General features: G+C 43.8%; 1 protein-coding gene across 1 annotated transcript; it reads right to left on the bottom strand.

Moving 5' to 3' along the window:
* Positions 1–6,927: 6,927 nt before the first annotated feature.
* Positions 6,928–20,887, bottom strand: LOC138666622 (zinc finger protein 300-like). The gene is made up of 3 exons (XM_069754819.1): positions 20,884–20,887; positions 7,310–8,042; positions 6,928–7,237 (listed from the first exon to the last, which is right to left on the bottom strand). The coding sequence occupies exons 1-3, from the start codon at positions 20,885–20,887 to the stop codon at positions 6,928–6,930; spliced, it is 1,047 nt and encodes a 348-aa protein (XP_069610920.1).
* Positions 20,888–22,804: the final 1,917 nt, after the last annotated feature.

Below are 22,804 nucleotides of genomic sequence, written 5' to 3'. Positions count from 1 at the left end.
TTTCAGAAAAGGGCGTCCCAATATTCAATTAAAAATGACAATGACATGATTTCCTATTTTGAAAACATTCATTTTACAAACACAACACAAAAAATTGGACCTAATTATAAAAATTATAAAATCTTAGTTGCTAGAAGCTAAAGATTAGGCATCCCAAAAAAGGACATTGGTAGATAATGGGATAAAAAAAACAACCAGACTCGGGAAGACCTAAAGGTACCGTCACACTAGACGATATCGCTAGCGATCCGTGACGTTGCAGCGTCCTGGCTAGCGATATCGTCCAGTGTGACAGGCAGCAGCGATCAGGCCCCTGCTGTGCTGTCGCTGGTCGGGGAAGAAAGTCCAGAACTTTGTTTCGTCGCTGGACTCCCCGCAGACATCGCTGAATCGGTGTGTGTGACACCGATTCAGCGATGTCTTCGCTGGTAACCAGGGTAAACATCGGGTAACTAAGCGCAGGGCCGCGCTTAGTAACCCGGTGTTTACCCTGGTTACCATCGTAAAAGTAAAAAAAACAAACGCTACATACTTACCTACCGCTGTCTGTCCCCAGCGCTGTGCTTCTCTGCTCTGGCTGTGAGCACAGCGGCCGGAAAGCAGAGCGGTGACGTCACCGCTCTGCTTTCCGGCTGCCCGGCGCTCACAGCCAGAGCAGAGAAGCAAAGCGCCGGGGACAGACAGCGGTAGGTAAGTATGTAGCGTTTGTTTTTTTTACTTTAATGATGGTATCCAGGGTAAACATCGGGTTACTAAGCGCGGCCCTGCGCTTAGTTACCCGATGTTTACCCTGGTTACCGGGGACCTCGGGATCGTTGGTCGCTGGAGAGCTGTCTGTGTGACAGCTCTCCAGCGACCAAACAGCGACGCTGCAGCGATCCGGATCGTTGTCGGTATCGCTGCAGCGTCGCTTAGTGTGACGGTACCTTTACACTTGTACTGGCAACTTCAGTTGTGTTGTTGTTACGGGGAACGGTTACCCGTCTTCTGTCTGCGACTAACACAATGCTTCTTCCTGCCTGTTGGGGTGCTACGCCTCCCTCCCCGTGTGCTGCTGTTCTCACTGCCAGGTTGTGTCAGTTACTATATCATCCACCACCTCCTCTTCCACTTCCGCACCTTGGTCCTCCTCCTTATTTTCTGGCAATTGTCCACCTCTTGTGACACGTTCCCACTGTCGCCTTCGTGTGACCATGGCAGCACAAATATTTGGGCATCGCTACATGCGATCTCCTCTTGACCAGCTTCAAGTGTACCAGGAGAGAGGCCTGAATCTCTAATTGGAAAAGTGAACAGCTCTTTGGAGTGTCCAAGTATGGGATCCGTGGTCTCCGGGCACTCAGCATTGTGGGACGATGGTGGATCAGTGTGATGAATATGTGGTCCACACTCACTGCTACTCAGACTCGACCGTGTGGAAGACAGGGTGCTGGTGGTGTTGGCAAAGTGACTGGAAGCATTATCCGCTATCCAACCAACAACCTTTTAACACTGCTCTGGGTTCAATCGTGGTGTGCTGCTGTGGTCCCCTAGAAATTTGAACAGGAAGGTCGGGTGAGAAGATGTGGGTGTTTGTTTTGGCCCAATTTCAGCTTGCCCATGACCTCGCCCTCTGCATGCACCATCACATCCACTTCCCCGTCCCTTGGCATGCGCTTTGCCCATTTTAAATGGACTACAATATTTTGCGCATTCACTACAGATGCCTGACTTTGGAGCGAACTTATATGTGATTCGTGTGCGGGAAAACCACAGTTTAATTGAAACCAGATTGCTTAAAAAGTGTTACCTACAGGCCAGATATTTAGACTAAAACACAGCAAACAGTTCAATGGAGCACAAAAAATGCCCCAATTTTTAGACCACAGATAGGTGAGGCGTGTGATGGAGATACCCCACTTTCAAATACAGTTGTGGCCAAAAGTATTGACACCCTTGCAATTCTGTCAGATAATACTCAGTTTCTTCCTGAAAATGATTGCAAACACAAATTATTTGGTATTATCTTCATTTAATTTGTCTTAAATGAAAAAAGCAAAAAAGAGAATGAAGCAAAAAGCAAAAAAATTGATCATATCACACACAACTCCAAAAATGGGCCAGAAAAAAGTATTGGCACCCTCAACCTAATACTTGGATGCATAACCTTTAGCCAAAATAACTGCGACCAACCGCTTCCGGTAACCATCAATGAGTTTCTTACAATGCTCTGCTGGAATTTTTGACCATTCTTCTTTGGCAAACTGCTCCAGGTCCCTGATATTTGAAGGGTGCATTCTCCAAACTGCCATTTTTAGATCTCTCCACAGGTGTTCTATGAACGATCCGTTTCGCTCAACCCTATTCATAATGCCATGCACACGGTCAAGCAGTCCAGTGCCAGTGGCAGCAAAGCAACCCCAAAACATCAGGGAACCTCCGCCATGTTTGACTGTAGGGACCGTGTTCTTTTCTTTGAATGCCTCTTTTTTTCTCCTGTAAACTCTATGTTGATGCCTTTGCCCAAAAAGCTCTACTTTTGTCTCATCTGACCAGAGAACATTATTCCAAAACGTTTTAGGCTTTTTCAGGTAAGTTTTGGCAAACTCCAGCCTGGCTTTTTTATGTCTCGGGGTAAGAAGTGGGGTCTTCCTGGGTCTCCTACCATACAGACCCTTTTCATTCAGATGCCGACGGATAGTACGGGTTGACACTGTTGTACCCTCGGACTGCAGGGCAGCTTGAACTTGTTTGGATGTTAGTCGAGGTTCTTTATCCAACATCTGCACAATCTTGCGTTGAAATCTCTTGTCAATTTTTCTTTTCCGTCCACATCTAGGGAGGTTAGCCACAGTGCCATGGGCTTTAAACTTTTTGATGACACTGTGCACGGTAGACACAGGAACATTCAGGTCTTTGGAGATGGACTTGTAGCCTTGAGATTGCTCATGCTTCCTCACAATTTGGTTTCTCAAGTCCTCAGACAGTTCTTTGGTCTTCTTTCTTTTCTCCATTTTCTCAATGTGGTACACACAAGGACACAGGACAGAGGTTGAGTCAACTTTAATCCATGTCAACTGGCTGCAAGTGTGATTTAGTTATTGCCAACACCTGTTAGGTGCCACAGGTAAGTTACAGGTGCTGTTAATTACACAAATTAGAGAAGCATCACATGATTTTTTGAACAGTGCCAATACTTTTGTCCATGCTCCGCTTTGGATTGCCGGCGCCAGAGCAGGGTTTAAACATGCAATACTCGCACGTATTTCTCGCAAGTGAGAAGGAGCCCTTAAGGACAGAAGAGTTAAAGGACTGCATCCACATTCTAAGGTCTGATGAGGGGCAATAGACTGTGCACTTGCCATAAGGGATCGACTCAACTGTGTATTTTTGGTTTGAGGGCCTTGCTCAGAGGGGTCAAAGTAACCCGAAGGACTCAGGCCAGTTTAAGGAAAATGAAAAGGACTCTGATGGTCTTAAATTCCATGGCCCAAACTGAAAAGACCAGTTCAAACAAAAGGAAAGAAACATTGTCTGGTTTAACTAATGTGTAGGAGGATGACTTGGCATTCTTCCCAAGCATATGGTGAAGGGGAAATGTAAGGACATGAACATACTGCCCACATTCCACCTGGGAAAAATGTATATTGTAGTGATGTATAATGTGAAGTGTGACTTGTGTTGATGATGGTAATGTGTATAGCGTGACAGCAGGGATAGTTAGTCCAATCTCATCGAAGATTTGAGCTGTTAAAACATTTATAACAACATAGAAAAAGTAGTATGCAAGTGCATAGTGATCACCATCTAAAAGCCTTTATTATGAATGGCATTGGAAGACAAAAATGTACAAAAAAGTAAAAACACATTAAAAAAGCCAATAGGCTATTTATACACAAATCTGTGTCTATAGTTAATTACTACCTATCCTCATATGCCTGATACATTACAGTTCACAGGATTTCCAGTGAAGAAAACAAAAGTTTAGTTTATACGGACAAAGAATGATAACCAAAGGAATATGAGCAATATGCAATGCCAAGATACAAAAAAATAAATATTCCTCAATTATAATTAATAACTTTAGTGATATGCATCTCAGAACATAATGACAAATTAAGCACAGATAACCATTAGATAAATTAAACAAATAGGGCAAAATAAATATAACTAGGAACCTGTGAATGAGGCAAAAATAGCATGAGGAAAGGAATTTCCATTTGTTTCGCCGCAGCTGTAGCTTCCTCAGTGGTAAGACTGAGTAATGGTGCCAGATATTATATACACAAAGAGAATAGAATAATAAAGTTCATAATTTCATTACCAGGTGTAGGAGGCAGAGGGAATAAATCAATGGGTTATATCAGGTTCGGAAATGTGTAATGCGCATAAGTAAATATAAGTAAAGTTGATTTCAGGTTGCCTTTTCACAGGAGTGAACAACTTATATTGATAAAATTTGCATGAAAGATTAATTGCATATGTGCAAACAAGTGTCAAAGTTCATAGAATTATCAAGGCGCATGCGTGAGCGAAACATTATCGGTAAGAGCTTCGCATATGCACAAAACGTGTAGACAAGCTGCACATACGTGCAAGAATATTCATACATAATATAGGAATGTTCAGTTGAGCTATGGCGCATGTGCGCAAAGTACAATTATTCATAAGAGAAGGTGGAGTATGTGAAGAGCTCCGTGCCACTAATGATTTGTAAGAAGAATGCGCATGTGTGATAAGAAATCCATACATAATATGTAGAACGCTCAAATAATCAATAGCCCAGATTACAAATCAAACATTGATGTCAAGAAAGATACGTGTTTAAAGAGGAACACATCAGAGGACAATGGAAAATGGAGTATATCCATACAAAATATATATATGGAACATTCAGTAGATCTAGAGCACCTGTGCATATGATACAACATTGATTCCTGTGCAGAAGTAGCAGATAAGTGAGAGATAATAATAGTTCAGGAAATATAAGATAAGTAACATATTCATTATTAATGTTAAAGAGATAGAGTGAAGGGAGCAGGACATCTCTGAATAATCCAATATAATTTAAGATATACAGCATTTTGCGGATTATCAAACATCAGATTCTAAAATGCACCCCAAATTTTGAGGAGAAATATAGGATAAAAACTTTTTTTTTTTAATAAAATGGGAGTGGTAGCTGCAGTGAATCGGAGTCCCAGGGTCGCTGCTGGAGGTGGCAAGCATGGAGCGTTGCTGAAGTCCGCAGGCTGGGATGAGGGGATGTTTGGATGTGTTGTGTGCTGCTTCGGGGGCTCTGTTGACATTTTGTGAAAGCTCAGACCCCCCGCACTTACATAGTTTACTATGCGGTGGGCTCAGGGAAAATGGATGTCGGGGGCGGTGCATTCGCAGATGGAGATCTTGGCACCAAGATCTCAGCACTGAGATCTCATCTCCCGAGATCTTAGTGCCAAGATCTCCATCTAAGCATGCGCCGCCGCCGGCAGCCATTTTCCCGGAGTCCATAGCATAGTAAACCATGTAAGGGTATATACACACATTGCGGATTTTTCCTTGCAGATTCTGCAGATTTTGTGCAGAATTTGTGTGGATTTCGCCTGCGTTTTTACACCTGCAGATTCCAATAATGGAATAGGTGTAAACGCTGCAGATTCTGCACAAAGAATTGACATGCTGCGGAAAATAAACCGCTGCATTTCTGCGCGGACTTTTCACCAGCATGTGCACAGCGGGTTTGGTTTTCCATAGGTTTACATGGTACTGTACACCTCATGGAAAACTGCTGCGGATCCACAGCCAAATCCACAACGTGTGCAAATACTCTAAAGGTATGTGCACACGTCAGGATTTTTTCCTGACAAAATCCTGAGAATTCTGCCAGAAATCCGCGTTTTTTTTTGCGCGGATTTCTTGCGGAATTTGCGTGTTTTTTGCGCTGATTTTTTGCTGAATTTTTGCGGATTTTTTTTTTTTCCGGAATGTCCTTTTTGATAGGAAATCCGCAAAAAATCCGCAAAAAGATAGAGCATGTCCGGATTTTTTGCGGTATGCGTTTTTTTGGCGGAAAAAAACGCTTACATCTGCACAAAAAATGCGAAATACATTCTAAATGATAGGATGCATAATTTTAGCGTTTTTTACGCGGATTTATAGCGAAATTCCGCAAAAAAAAACGCTAAAAATCCTGACGTGTGCACATACCCTCAGTGTGGGGGTTCTGGGCTTTCACAAAATGTTGGCAGAGGCCCCGCAGCACCGAACAACCACAGCAGTGTGCCGCACATCTGAACACCCCATTATCCCAGCCTGCGACCTGCAGCAATGCTCCACTCTTGCCTCCTCCAGCCGCGACCCTGGGACCCCGCTCCACCTTGGCTGGTAAGGTATATCCGCATTATAAGACGCACCTCCATTTCCCCTCAAAATTTGGGGAAAAAAGTGCATCTTATAATCCAAAAAATACAGTAATATATAAGGGACATTATAATGGCATATAAATATAAGAAATATTATTGATGCAAAATCCTATTTTTATCAAAGGAAGCTCAAATACAGAGCTGCAATTGTTGAAAATAAAGGAGGACAGTTTTTAATTAATTTATCAAAAAAATAGAAAATAGCTGCTTCCATGTGTGATTTCTCTGATGTTAACGAAAATGTGGTATGTGAGTAAAATGTACTGGACATGAAAAAGGCTTCCTCCCTATACGAATTCTCCGACGTGCAACAAGGTTTGCTTTTATTTGTAAAATGTGTACTACATTCTGAATGTGAAAATGTTTTTTGTTTTTTTTTAATCTGTATGAATTTTATTATGTGAGAAAAGAGTGGAGCTGTCGTTAAAACATTTCCCACATTCTGGACATGAAAATGGTTTGTCCCTTGTGTGAATTCTCTGATGTCTAACCAGGTCCGATTTGTTTCTAAAACATTTCCCACATTCTAGCATGAAAATGGTTTCTCCCCTGTGTGTATTCTCTGATGTACATCCAGGTGTGATTTGTTTGTAAAACATTTCCCACACTCTGGACATGAAAATAGTTTCTCCCCTGTGTGAATTCCCTGATGTGTAGCCAGGTTTGATTTGCGTGTAAAACATTTCCAACATTGTGAACACGAATATGGATTCTCCATTGTGTGAATTCTATTGGGTATAACAAGATCTCCTTTCTTAGGAAAACATTTCCCACACTCTGGACATGAAAATGGTTTCTCCAATGTGTGAATTCTCTGATGTTTCTCTGTGTGAGTTCTCCGATGTGTAAGCAGGTGTGATTTGCGTGTAAAACATTTCTCACATTCTGAACATGAATGTGGTTTCTACCTCGTGTGAATTCTCTTGTGTATAATAAGATATCCTTTCTGAGTAAAACATTTCCCACATTCTGGACATGAAAATGGTTTCTCCCCTGTGTGAGTCATTTGATGTCTTAACAGGTGTGAATTGCTTTGAAAAACTTTCCCACATTCTTGACATGAAAATGCCTGCTCTGCTGTGTGAGTTCTCTGATGATAAACAAGCGTTCCTTTCCGTTTAAAACATTTCCCACATTCTGAACATGAATGTGGTTTCTCCTTTGTGTGAGTTTTCTGATGTGCATTCAGGTGTGATTTGCGTAAAAAATGTTTCATACATTCTGAACATGAATATGGTTTCTCCCTTGTGTGAATTAACTTGTGCGTAACAAGATCTCCTTTCCGAGTAAAACATTTCCCACATTCTGAACATGAAAATGGCTTCTCGCCAGTGTGAATTCTCTCATGTATAACGAGATATGATTTGCTTATAAAACATTTCTGACATTCTGAACATGAAAAGGATTTCTCTCTTGTTTTAGTTCTTTTATGTTTTCTGTTATTTTTACTATGCTCAACAGTCTGTGATGAATCAGAAGACAGGCCTTTTTGAAAAGGATCAGTTGAAAGCTTTTTGATGTGAAGATTTGGAGGTGGATCCGGGATAGGGATCTGCTCTTCATCCGAATCTGGTGTGACACCATGATCTTGTGCTTTAAAATGTGAAAATGAAAGATGTTCCTCTGAGCTTCTACAGCCATCTGACAAAAATAAAATGGATTTTAATTTTTTTTCTTCAATAGCAGAGAATAATATTATTTCTTACAATATTAGATATTTTAAAGCAATTATGTAGAAGCATTTCTATACATATTGGGGTAAAATTCAATCGAGTAGGAGAAAGTTGACATTAACCCCTTTCCAACATTGGGCATAATAGTACGCTGATGTCGGACTCCCTCTCTTTCATGTGAGCTTCGGTACTGAGTCTGCATCTTTTCTGGCACACATCAGCTGTTTTTAACATCTGACAAGTGCCTCTAACAGCCGCAGGTGGAATTGTGATCCACCTGCGGCTGTTAACTAGTTGAATGCCGCTGTCAATCTCTGACAGAGGCATTTAACCCACGCTTCCGCAAGCGAGTCGGAAATCCCGTCCATCAGTGAACCCATCACTGATATTGCAGGTCACCGATGGGTTGGCATGACAACTAGAGGTCTCCAGCAGACCTCTATGATTGTCACTGCCGGATTGCTATGAGCACCGCCCCATGCAAGTAAGCAATCTCTCTCACAGACATAAGTTCCCTACACAATGCGAATGACGCTGAAGCTCTATATAACACCCCAATAGCTGCAGCTTTGGAATCTCTTGCCCCTTTTACATATACCAAAGCTCGCAAAATGAACAGACAGCCCTGGCACACCAGCCTGACCAAAGAACTGAGGCGAACTTCCAGGGCTGCAGAGCGGAGATGGAAAAGATCCCACTCCATCAAGCACTTTATCGCATTCAAACAGTCCCTCACTACTTTCAAGAGCACACTCGCCACAGCTAAACAAACCTACTTCTCATCTCTCATATCCTCCCTGTCTCACAACCCTAAACAGTTATTCAACACCTTCAACTCTCTCCTCCGTCCCCCAGCACCTCCTCCCTCCCCACTTATCTTTGCTGAAGACTTTGCCTCATTTTTCAAGCAGAAGATTGAGAACATCAGAGACAGTTTTAGTCGACAACCCCCAAAGCCCTTCCTCCCAACTACCCAGCCCTCCACCTCCAAAACCAACTTCTCCACTATTATACAGAAGATCGACTCTCCACTCTACTCTCAAGATCACATCTCACCACCTGTGCACTTGACCCGATCCCTTCCCACAGTCTTCATCCCAACTCTAACCCATCTCTTCAACCTATCACTAACAACTGGTGTTTTCCCCTCAAACTTTAAACATGCCTCAATCACACCTATCCTCAAAAAGCCCTCTCTTGACCCATCCTCTGTAGCTAGCTATCACCCTATATCACTTCTCCCTTATGCCTCAAAACTACTGGAACAACACGTCCATCTTGAACTGTCCTCCCATCTATCTTCCTGCTTCCTTTTCGACCACTTACAATCAGGCTTCCGGTCACACCACTCCACTGAAACTGCCCCAACTAAGGTCACCAATGACCTATTAACCGCCAAGAGCAAGCGACACTACTCTATCCTCCTCCTCCTGGACCTGTCCTCTGCCTTTGACACAGTGGACCATTCCCTATTACTACAGACCTTCTCATCCCTTGGCATCACAGACTTGGCCCTATCCTGGGTCTCGTCATACCTAACTGACCGAACATTCAGTGTCTCCCATTCACACACCACCTCCTCACCTCGCCCCCTGTCGGAGTCCCGCAAGGGTCAGTTCTAGGGCCCCTGCTCGTCTCCATTTACACTTTTGGCCTGGGACAGCTCATGGAATCTCATGGTTTTCAGTATCATCTCTATGCTGATGACACACAGATCTACATCTCTGGACCAGATATCACCACCCTACTAACCAAAATTCCTCAATGTTTATCCTCTATTTCATCCTTCTTCTCCGCTAGATTTCTAAAGCTTAACATGGACAAAACAGACTTCATTGTCTTTCCCCCATCTCACGCGACTCCCCCCCCCTCCCCATCGAACCTATCCATTACTGTAAACGGCTGCCCACTCTCCCCAGGCCCACAAGCTCGCTGTCTCGGGGTAATCCTTGACACTGATCTCTCCTTCAAACTGCATATCCAAGCCCTTTCCACTTCCTGCCGCCTTCAACTCAAAAATATTTTACGGATCTGTACATTCCTAAACCAAGAATCTTCAAAAACCCTAGTCCATGCCCTCATCATCTCCCGCCTCGACTACTGTAACCTCCTGCTCTGTGGCCTCCTCTTGAACTCTCGCACCCCTCCAATCTATTCTAAACTCAGGTGCCCGACTAATCCACCTGTCCCCCCCGCTATTCCCCGGCCTCTCCCCTCTGTCAATCCTTTCACTGGCTCCCCATTACCCAGAGACTCCAGTACAAAAGCCTAACCATGACATACACAGCCATCCACAACCTGTCTCCTCCATACATCTGTGACCTTGTCTCCCAGCACTTTCCTGCACGCAACCTCCGATCCTCACAAGATCTCCTTCTCTACTCCCCTCTTATCTCCTCTTCCCACAATCGCATACAAGATTTCTCTTGCGCATCACCCCTACTCTGGAACTCTCTACCACAACATATCAGACTCTCACCTACCATCGAAACCTTCAAAAAGAACCTGAAGACCTACCTCTTCCGGCAAGCCTACAACCTGCATTAATCACCGATCGACCAAACTACTGCACGACCAGCTCTATCCTTACCTACTGTATCCTCACCCATCCCTTGTAGATTGTGAGCCCTCACAGGCAGGGTCCTCTCTCCTCCTGTACCAGTTGTGACTTGTATTGTTCACCATTATTGCACCTGTTTTTATTATTTATACCCCTCCTCGCATGTAAAGCGCCATGGAATAAATGGCGCTATAATAATAAATAATAATAATAACATACAGGTGAACTGATCATCACTTGTATGTAGCAGAGCCGATCGGTTTATGGCAGCTTCTAGTCTCCCATGGAAACTATTAAAGCATGCCAAAAGTAGAAAAAAAACTAAAATTATATATATATTTTCAAATGGAGGTGCCCCTTTCGCCTCATTCAAAATAAAACAATTTAAAAAAAATAATAATAACACACATTTGGTATTGCCACATTCAGAATTGCCCGATCTATAAATATGAAAAAAATAACTAACCCGTTCGCTAAACGTCTTAACGAGAGAAAAGTCAAAACACCAGAATTATGTTTTTTTTGGTCGCCGCAACGTTGCATTAAAATGCAATAACAGGCGATCAAAAGATCGTATCTGCACGAAATGGGATCATTAAAAATATCAGCTTAGCACCCCAAAAAATAAACCCTCTCCTGACCCCAGATCATGAAAAATGGAGACGCTACGGGTTTTGGAAAATGAGAATTTTTTTAACAAACTTTTTAATTTTTTTCACCATTTAACCCCTTCAAGACCCAGCCTATTTTGACCTTAAAGACCTTGCCGTTTTTTGCAATTCTGACCAGTGTCCCTTTATGAGGTAATAACTCAGGAACGCTTCAACGGATCCTAGCGGTTCTGAGACAGTTTTTTCGTGACATATTGGGCTTCATGTTAGTGGTAAATTTAGGTCAATAAATTCTGCATTTATTTGTGATAAACACGGAAATTTGGCGAAAATTTTGAAAATTTCGCAATTTTCACATTTTGAATTTTTATTCTGTTAAACCAGAGATATATGTGACACAAAATAGTTAATAAATAACATTTCCCACATGTTTACTTTACATCAGCACAATTTTGGAAACAAAATTTTTTTTTGTTAGGAAGTTATAAGGGTTAAAATTCGACCAGCGATTTGTCATTTTTACAACGAAATTTACAAAACCATTTTTTTTAGGGACCACCTCACATTTGAAGTCAGTTTGAGGGGTCTATATGGCTGAAAATACCCAAAAGTGACACCATTCTAAAAACTGCACCCCTCAAGGTACTCAAAACCACATTCAAGAAGTTTATTAACCCTTCAGGTGCTTCACAGAAGCAGAAGCAACATGGAAGGAAAAAATGAACATTTAACTTTTTAGTCACAAAAATTATCTTTTAGCAACAATTTTTTTATTTTCCCAATGGTAAAAGGAGAAACTGAACCACGAAAGTTGTTGTCCAATTTGTCCTGAGTACGCTGATACCTCATATGTGGGGGTAAACCACTGTTTTGGCGCACGGCAGGGCTTGGAAGGGAAGGAGCGCCATTTGACTTTTTGAATCAAAAATTGGCTCCACTCTTTAGCGGACACCATGTCACGTTTGGAGAGCCCCCGTGTGCCTAAAAATTGGAGCTCCCCCACAAGTGACCCCATTTTGGAAACTAGACGCCCCAAGGAACTTATCTAGATGCATAGTGAGCACTTTGAACCCCCAGGTGCTTCACAAATTGATCCGTAAAAATGAAAAAGTACTTTTTTTTCGCAAAAAAATTCTTTTAGCCTCAATTTTTTCATTTTCACATGGGCAACAGGATAAAATGGATCCTAAAATGTGTTGGGCAATTTCTCCTGAGTACACCAATACCTCACATGTGGAGGTAAACCACTGTTTGGGCACATGGTAAGGCTCGGAAGGGAAGGAGCGCCATTTGACTTTTTGAATGAAAAATTATTTCCATCGTTAGCGGACACCATGTCGCGTTTGGATAGCTCCTGTGTGCCTAAACATTGGCGCTCCCCCACAAGTGACCCCATTTTGGAAACTAGACCCCCCAAGGAACTAATTTAGATGCCTAGTGAGCACTTTAAACCCTCAGGTGCTTCACAAATTGATCTGTAAAAATGAAAAAGTAATTTTTTTTCACAAAAAAATTATTTTCGCCTCAATTTTTTCATTTTCACATGGGCAGTAGGATAAAATGGATCATAAAATTTGTTGGGCAATTTCTCCCGAGTACGCCGATACCTCATATGTGGGGGTAAACCACTGTTTGGGCACTCGGCAGGGCTCGGAAGAGAAGGCGCGCCATTTGACTTTTTGAATGGAAAATTAGCTCCAATTGTTAGCGGACACCATGTCGCGTTTGGAAAGCCCCTGTGTGCCTAAACATTGGAGCTCCCCCACAAGTGACCCCATTTTGGAAACTAGACCCCCCAAGGAACTTATCTAGATGCATATTGAGCACTTTAAACCCCCAGGTGCTTCACAGAAGTTTATAACGCAGAGCCATGAAAATAAAAAATAATTTTTCTTTCCTCAAAAATGATTTTTTAGCCTGGAATTTCCTATTTTGCCAAGGATAATAGGAGAAATTGGACCCCAAATATTGTTGTCCAGTTTGTCCTGAGTACGCTGATACCCCATATGTGGGGGTAAACCACTGTTTGGGCGCACGGCAGGGCTCGGAAGGGATGGCACGCCATTTGGCTTTTTAAATGGAAAATTAGCTCCAATCATTAGCGGACACCATGTCACGTTTGGAGAGCCCCTGTGTGCCTAAACATTGGAGATCCCCCAGAAATGACACCATTTTAGAAACTAGACCCCCAAAGGAACTAATCTAGATGTGTGGTGAGGACTTTGAACCCCCAAGTGCTTCACAGAAGTTTATAACGCAGAGCCATGAAAATAAAAAAAAAATTATTTTCTCAAAAATGATCTTTTAGCCTGCAATTTTTTATTTTCCCAAGGGTAACAGGAGAAATTTGACCCCAAAAGTTGTTGTCCAGTTTCTCCTGAGTACGCTGATACCCCATATGTGGGGGTAAATCACTGTTTGGGCACATGCCGGGGCTCGGAAGTGAAGTAGTGACGTTTTGAAATGCAGACTTTGATGGAATGCTCTGTGGGCGTCACGTTGCATTTGCAGAGCCCCTGATGTGGCTTAACAGTAGAAACCCCCCACAAGTGACCCCATTTTGGAAACTAGACCCCCAAAGGAACTTATCTAGATGTGTGGTGAGCACTTTGAACCCCCAAGTGCTTCATAGAAGTTTATAATGCAGAGCCGTGAAAATAATAAATAAGTTTTCTTTCCTCAAAAATAATTATTTAGCCCAGAATTTTTTAATTTTCCCAAGGGTAACAGGAGAAATTTGACCCCAATATTTGTTGTCCAGTTTCTCCTGAGTACGGTGATACCCCATATGTGGGAGTAAACTACTGTTTGGGCACATGCCGGGGCTTGGAATTGAAGTAGTGACGTTTTGAAATGCAGACTTTGATGGAATGCTCTGCGGGCGTCACGTTGCGTTTGCAGAGCCCCTGATGTGCCTAAACAGTAGAAACCCCCCACAAGTGACCCCATTTTGGAAACTAGACCCTGAAAGGAACTTATCTAGATGTGTGGTGAGCACTTTGAACCCCCAAGTGCTTCATAGAAGTTTATAATGCAGAGCCGTGAAAATAATAAATACGTTTTCTTTCCTCAAAAATAATTATTTAGCCCAGAATTTTTTATTTTCCCAAGGGTTACAGGAGAAATTTGACCCCAATATTTGTTGTCCAGTTTCTCCTGAGTACGGTGATACCCCATATGTGGGGGTAAACTACTGTTTGGGCACATGCCGGGGCTTGGAATTGAAGTAGTGACGTTTTGAAATGCAGACTTTGATGGAATGCTCTGCGGGCATCACGTTGCGTTTGCAGAGCCCCTGATGTGCCTAAACAGTAGAAACCCCCCACAAGTGACCCCATTTTGGAAACTAGACCCTGAAAGGAACTTATCTAGATGTGTGGTGAGCACTTTGAACCCCCAAGTGCTTCATAGAAGTTTATAATGCAGAGCCGTGAAAATAATAAATACATTTTCTTTCCTCAAAAATAATTATTTAGCCCAGAATTTTTTATTTTCCCAAGGGTTACAGGAGAAATTGGACCCCAAAAGTTGTTGTCCAGTTTCTCCTGAGTACGCTGATACCCCATATGTGGGGGTAAACCACTGTTTGGGCACACGTCGGGGCTCAGAAGGGAAGTAGTGACTTTTGAAATGCAGACTTTGATGGAATGGTCTGCGGGTGTCACGTTGCGTTTGCAGAGCCCCTGGTGTGCCTAAACAGTAGAAACCCCCCACAAGTGACCCCATTTTAGAAACTAGACCCCCCAAGGAACTTATCTAGATATGTGGTGAGCACTTTGAACCCCCAAGTGCTTCACAGACGTTTACAACGCAGAGCCGTGAAAATAAAAAATCATTTTTCTTTCCTCAAAAATTATGTTTTAGCAAGCATTTTTTTAGATTCACAAGGGTAACAGGATAAATTGGACCCCAGTAATTGTTGCGCAGTTTGTCCTGAGTATGCTGGTACCCCATATGTGGGGGTAAACCACTGTTTGGGCACACGTCAGGGCTCGGAAGTGAGGGAGCACCATTTGACTTTTTGAATACGAGATTGGCTGGAATCAATGGTGGCGCCATGTTGCGTTTGGAGACCCCTGATGTGCCTAAACAGTGGAAACCCCTCAATTCTAACTCCAACACTAACCCCAACACACCCCTAACCCTAATCCCAACTGTAGCCATAATCCTAATCACAACCCTAACCCCAACACACCCCTAACCACAACACTAAGCCCAACACACCCCTAACCCTAACCACAACCCTAATTCCAACCCTAACCCTAAGGCTATGTGCCCACGTTGCGGATTCGTGTGAGATATTTCCGCACCATTTTTGAAAAATCTGCGGGTGAAAGGCACTGTGTTTTACCTGCGGATTTTCCGCGGATTTCCAGTGTTTTTTGTGCGGATTTCACCTGCGGATTCCTATTGAGGAACAGGTGTAAAACGCTGCGGAATCCGCACAAAGAATTGACATGCTGCGGAAAATACAACGCAGCGTTTCCGCGCGGTATTTTCCGCACCATGGGCACAGCGGATTTGGTTTTTCATATGTTTACATGGTACTGTAAACCTGATGGAACACTGCTGTGAATCCGCAGCCAAATCCGCACCGTGTGCACATGGCCTAATTCTAAAGGTATGTGCACACGCTGCGGAAAACGCTGCGGATCCGCAGCAGTTTCCCATGAGTGTACAGTTCAATGTAAACCTATGGGAAACAAAAATCGCTGTGCACATGCTGCGGAAAAACTGCACGGAAACGCAGCGGTTTACATTCCGCAGCATGTCACTTCTTTGTGCGGATTCCGCAGCGGTTTTACAACTGCTCCAATAGAAAATCGCAATTGTAAAACCGCAGTGAAATGCGCAGAAAAAAACGCGGTAAATCCGCCATAAATCCGCAGCGGTTTAGCACTGCGGATTTATCAAATCCGCAGCGGAAAAATCCGCAGAGGACCAGAATACGTGTGCACATTCCTAACCCTAACCCTAACCCTAGCCCTAACCCTACCCCTACCCTTAACCCTACCCCTAACCTTAACCCTAACCCTACCCCTAACCCTAACCCTACCCCTAACCCTAACCCTATTCTAACATTAGTGGAAAAAAAAAATTTCTTTATTTTTTTATTGTCCCTACCTATGGGAGTGACAAAGGGGGGGGGGTCATTTATTATTTTATTGATAGATTATTATAGAATCTATCTCAGTGATCAAAATGCACTTTGGAACGAATCTGCCGGCCGGCAGATTCGGCGGGCGCACTGCGCATGCGCCCGCCATTTTGGAAGATGGCGGCACCCGGGAGAAGACGGACGGGACCACGGCTGGATCGGTAAGTATGATAGGGTGGGGGGGACCACGGGGGGGGGATCGGAGCACGGGGGGGGGGAATCGGAGCGCGGGAGGGGTGGAACGGAGCGCGGGGGGCGTGGAACGGAGCACGGGGGGGCTGGAATGGAGCACGGGGGGGTGGAACGGAGCACGGGGGGGGTGGATCGGAGTGCAGGGGGGGTGATTGGAGCACGGGGGAGTGATTGGAGCACGGGGGGAGCGGACACGAGCACGGGGGGGAGCGGAGCACAGGGCGGAGGGGAGCCGGAGCAGTGTACCGGCCAGATCGGGGGGGTGGGGGGGCGATCGGAGGGGTGGGGTGGGGGCACACTAGTATTTCCAGCCATGGCCGATGATATTTCAGCATCGGCCATGGCTGGATTGTAATATTTCACCCGTTATAATGGGTGAAATATTACAAATCGCTCTGATTGGCAGTTTCACTTTCAACAGCCAATCAGAGCGATCGTAGCCACGAGGGGGTGAAGCCACCCCCCCTGGGCTAAACTACCACTCCCCCTGTCCCTGCAGATCGGGTGAAATGGGAGTTAACCCTTTCACCCGATCTGCAGGGACGCAATCTTTCCATGACGCCGCATAGGCGTCATGGGTCGGAATGGCACCGACTTTCATGACGCCTACGTGGCGTCATGGGTCGGGAAGGGGTTAAAAAAAAAAAAAAAAAAACTATACATATTCGGCGTCTATGAACTCATAATGACCTGGAGAATCATAATGGCAGGTCAGTTTGACCATTTAGTGAACATGGTAAAAAACAAAAAACAACTGTGAGATTGTACTTTTTTTTTGCAATTTCACTGAACGTGGAATTTTTTTCCCTGCTTTCCAGTACACGATATGTTAAAACCAATGGTGTCATTCAAAAGTACAACTTATCCCTAAAAAAACAAGCCCACACAGGCCATTTTGACAAAAAAAAAAAAAAAGTTATGGCTCTGAGAAGAAGGGGAGGTAAAAATGAAAATGCAAAACCAAAATGACCTCTGGTTGTTAAGGGTTAATAGATGTTAAAGCAGGGACTAGTGTAATATGTTTGGTCACCAGGTTGTGCACATTCAATAGTTCACTTCTCTGTAGCTTTGTCATGGGTCCAGGTTTCTTTGTGCCCTTCGGCAACCTTCCCAGTAAAACATTTAGTGAGAAGGTTGGTAGGACAGTAGGACTATCAGCTGTGTATCCACCAGACTTCTGCACAACACAACTGATAGTCCCAACTTTATAAGTCAAGAAATCCCACTTATTAAACCTGACAGGGCACACCGGTGAATTGAAAACCATTTCCGGTGACTACCTCTTGAAGCTCATCAAGAGAATGCCAAGAGTGTGCAAAGCAGTCATCAAAGCAAAAGGTGGCTACTTTGAAGAACCTAGAATATAAGACATAGTTTCAGTTGTTTCACACTTTTTTTTTAAGTATATAATTCCACATGTGTTAATTCATAGTTTTGATGCCTTCAGTGTGAATGTACAATTTTCATAGTCATGAAAATGCAGAAAAATCTTTAAATGAGAAGTTGTGTCCAAACTTTTGGTCTGTACTGTAAGTCAGTGATATTAGATGTCCATCACATACAATAGATATCAGACCACATGAGCCACAGCTTTGCATTAAGTGCAGTGCTCTGGTGCCAGATATGTTTTTGTATTTTTTTAATGTTTTTGCAAAGTAAAGAGTTTGCGGCTTGGTTTTGACCTGGATTCTGGTTCCTCCCATCATCTGTCTCTCTAGCTGCAGCTAATCCCCATAATGTGACTCTTCTCTTTTGCTTGCCTTAATTGCAAATTGTCTCTTCAGAGAGGAAGAGGACTAGAACTCTAATACCTACTGGAAGTAGCAATCTAACAGACAATGTCGAGCCTTTAAGGAGCCTGCCTTAATTGAAATGCTGCTATCTCTTGACCTTAACGTGCATCTCACCTGCATCCCTCTGCTTAGCTGTCTACCTGCCCGACTTCTGTGTATGACCTAATTATCTATGATCATCAGTGTAAACTTATGGTCATTGACTAAATTGCAATTTATGTCCTGGGAACTGCCTGTATCAAAATAAAAATCCTTGTATTGGGGTTAAAAAGTGAACAGCAGGGGCGCTTTGGGCTCACTGTCTGGTTTTGTCTACCAAGCTAATGGTGGTTTGTTCCACCTTGCTGGTAAGTACAATAATAACAATCAATGTACTCTACCAATAAGGCCTCATTCAGACATCAGTGATTTTTCACATATGTATAAATGTCATCATGATTTTATCCAAATTTCCTTAAATTTTTGGTGAAAGTTTCAATTTTTACCATCAAATTTTCATCAGAGATTTTTTAACTAAGGTAAAAGAAATTGCAAAGCTTCTGCTAATGACTGCAAATCATGGACATCCCATGAACTAAGTACCGCTGCCATCCATGTGCTGTCCATTATTTTTAAAGACTCATCATTCTGTATGAGGTGCATTTCTTTTGCATAGGACACTCTAAAAAAAAGCATTGAAAAATGTTTCTGTATTCACTTATCCATAAAGCATTCAATGCTCTGAGGTACATTTCTGTGGTATATGTCAATCCAAAAAAGTGTTGAAAAATTTGTCTGGATTAAATTAGTCATCCATACAGTGTAATGTGCTTAGATTCCCAAGGGAGTGACTGGTGGAATTTCGGAGCCAGAGGGAGCTGGCGCGACAGTGGAGAAGGCAGGAGCCTGTGGTACTGAACTGGCTGCTTTCCCGGAAAAAAACAAAACCCGAACCCAGGCCGCAGCCTTCACCGCTGGGGACCAGGGCTGGAAAAATAGAATTAGACTTACCGGTAATTCGGTTTCTAGGAACCTTCCACGAGAGCATAGGAGGATGTCTCCATTCCCTAATGGGGGACAGGAAGCACGAGAGGTTAAAAGCCCCTCCTCCCTCCAAATTGCCAGTGACTTACAACGGATACCATAGCACTAGCTACCTTAATGAACCCAGGATTAATCCAAGGAAAGGGAGGGAATTAGTGCGGTCATGGAAGGTTCCTAGAAACTGACTTAATGGTAAGTCTAATTCAATTTTCTCTAGTCACCTTCCACGACAGCATAGGAGAAGTACCAACCAATTCTGCACTGGGGGGGGGACAATAGCCTGGAGAACTTTCCGGACAAAGACTAGATCCCTATTGGACAATAAGTCCAATCTGTAGTGTTAGGCTATATTCACACTTTGCGGATTTTGCTGCGGATCCGCAGCGGATTTGACCGCTGCGGATCCGCAGCAGTTTCCCATGAGTTTACATTTCAATGTAAACCTATGGGAAACAAAAAACGCTGTGCACATGCTGCAGAAAAATCCGCGCGGAAACGCTGCGGATTACATTCCGCAGCATGTCACTTCTTTTCTGCGGATTTTCAGCTGCTCCAATAGAAAACTGCAGTTGAAAATCCGCAGAAGAAAACGCAGTAAAAACCGCGATAAATCCGCAGTGAAAACGCGCTGCGGTTTTCACTGCGGATTTTGGAATTCTGCTGCGGAAAAATCCGCAGTGGAATCTGCAAAGTGTGAACATAGCCTAAGGTAAAGGTATGTGGTGAAGACCAAGTTGCAGCCCTGCAGATCTGCTCGATGGAAGCGCCTGCTCTTTCTGCCCATGACACTGAAGTAGACCTTATAGAATGGGCTTTGACCTTGATTGGAGGAGTCTAGTTCTGGGCCAGATAGGTTTCATGTATGGCTTTTTTTTATCCAACTAGAAATAGTACTTTTTGCCACTTTCCTTCCTTTATTCTGACTCAACAGATGGACAAACAGGTTTTGATCAACTCTGAAAGAGTTAGTTTGCTCAAGATATTATAGAATAGTCTGTCTAACATTGAAAGAATGGAATTCTTCTTCTTTTGGGTTTACCGTGTTTTGGCAGAAGGAAGGAAGAATAATGTTCTGAAAACGATGAAAATCAGACACCACCTTCGGCAGAAAAGATGGATCAAGCCTGAGAATTATAGTGTCATCTGTTATTATCAAGTAGGGTTCTCTAACCGATAAGGCTTGCAGCTCCCTCACATGTCTTGCTGTGGTAATCGCTACTAGGAAGGCAGCCTTGTATGACAGGTGTTGAGGAGAACAGGAAGTTAAAGGCTCAAACGGTGCTTATGTGAGCACCCTGAGGACTAGATTCAAGTCCCATAAGAGTATCATGGGTTGTTTCCTAGGCTGTGATCTTAGAGCTGATACCATGAATCTTCTCATCCAACGATGATTGGCTAGATCCTGGTCACAAACAGCACTGATAGCGGAAACTTGAACCTTTAGAGTGCTGGGCCTAAGGCCCAACTCTAACCCATGCTGAACGAAGTCCAATATTTGAGATATGTTTGAATGTAGTGGATCTGGTTTATTAGGTAGAAAGAAAGCCGGGAAAGTCTTCCACACTTTAGCATAAATTGCATTAGTGACAGGCTTCCTGGGTTTTTGCAAAGTAGAGATTACAGCATCCGACAGCCCTCTAGCACTTAGGACATGGGCCTCAGTAACCGGGCAGCCAAGTTCAATCTTTTGGGGATTCTGGTGCTGGAAGGGCCCCTGGAGGAGAAGGTCGGCATCTACCAGCAGGTGAACCGGACCGTCTATCTGTAGTTCGATGTTGAGATTGTACCAGCTTCTCTTTGGCCATACCGGAGCAACTAGGATGGTTGGCACCTGTTCCTCTCAGATCTTTCGAAGGGTTTTCGCCAGTATTGGGATTGGCGGGAAGGCGTAGGCCAATCGGAAGTTCCATGCCTGGACCAGAGTGTCCACTCCCTGTGAATTATCCCTGGGATTCAGGGAAAAAAATGCTGTGAATTTTGGTCTGAGGCAAATAAATCTACCTCTGGTAGACCCCATCTGTCTACCAACATCCTGAAGATTCTTCTGTTCAGGCTCCATTCTACTGGCTGAATGTCCAGGCGATTCAGGAAATCCGCTTGAAGGTTGGAAGACCCCTTCAAGTGGACGGCTGTGAGAGAGAGAAGGTGTTTTTCTGCCCAACCGAATATTTGGTTTGAGATGTTTTTTAAACTGTTGAACTTTGAGCTCCCCTGATGTCGGAGATGAGCAACAGCCGTCGTGTTGTCCAAGTAAATTTTTACGGCTAGGAGGGCCTCCTCCACTGCTTTCAACTCCCTGAAATTGGAGGATCTGGCAATTGTTGCTTGATTCCAGCATCCCTGAAAGGGAGTATGCGAGATTACTGCCCCCCAGCCCCGATTGCTGGCATTGGTTGTAATCATTACAAGGGGGATTGTGACCAGTTCACACCCCTGCGGATGTTTAGGGGGTTCAACCACCACACTAGGGATGCGTTTACGCGCCCTGGAGTATGTACTCTTTTGTTCAGGGAACCCAGATTTCCATCCCATTTTGCATTGATGTGGGCTTGAAGGGTTCTGGAATGGGCCTGAGCCCAGGCAACCGACTGAATACATGCCATCATAGAGCCTAGGACCGACATGCTGTTCCATAGAGTCGGAGATCTGTCCTCTCTGAGATCTACGATCTTCTCTATTAACACTCAACGATGATCTTCTGTAAGAAACGATTTTTGTTTTACTGAGTGCAACAGAACCCCCAGAAACTTCCTTGATTGGAAAGGTAGGAGCTGGGACTTCCTCAGATTTGAGAGCCAACCCAAGGTTTTGAAAATGTCGAGGGTCTTTAAGACATGACTGTTGAGGATCTGAGCTGACGGGGCTATAAGCAGCAGATCATCCAGGTATGGGACAATACAGACTCCCTGACTACGGATGTGAGACACGGCCTCCGCCATAATCCTGGAGAATACGCTCGGTGCTGAAAAAATGCCGAAAGGGAGTACGTTGAACTGAAAATGATTCACTTGTTGGTTGAACTGTATTGCAAACCTGAGATACTTTCTGTGCTGGGGATGGATCGGCACATGAAAGTAGGCGTCCTTTAGGTCGATGGTTGCCATGAAATAATTTTGACCTATAAGGGGAATAGCAGACTTCACCGATTCCATTTTGAAACGGCGGTATAGGATATGACAGTTGAGATCTTTTAGGTTTATTATGACTCGTGCCTCGCCTGATGGTTTTTCTTACCAGAAAGACGAGAGTAGTGGCCCGAACCCCATTATTCGGGGGGTACTGGGGAGATCACATTTGATTTTAGGAGATCCCCAAGGCCTGTCATCATCACTGTATGCACTTCTCCGACCTCTCAGGGAGCAATCCTCAGATTCCGAGGGGGGGGGGGGGGGG

This window comes from Ranitomeya imitator, chromosome 2 (assembly GCF_032444005.1).
Source record: "Ranitomeya imitator isolate aRanImi1 chromosome 2, aRanImi1.pri, whole genome shotgun sequence".
Classification (NCBI taxonomy): Eukaryota; Metazoa; Chordata; class Amphibia; order Anura; family Dendrobatidae; genus Ranitomeya; species Ranitomeya imitator.
The sequence above is the reverse complement of the archived record's forward strand: the minus strand, read 5'-3'. Positions and strand labels throughout refer to the sequence as shown.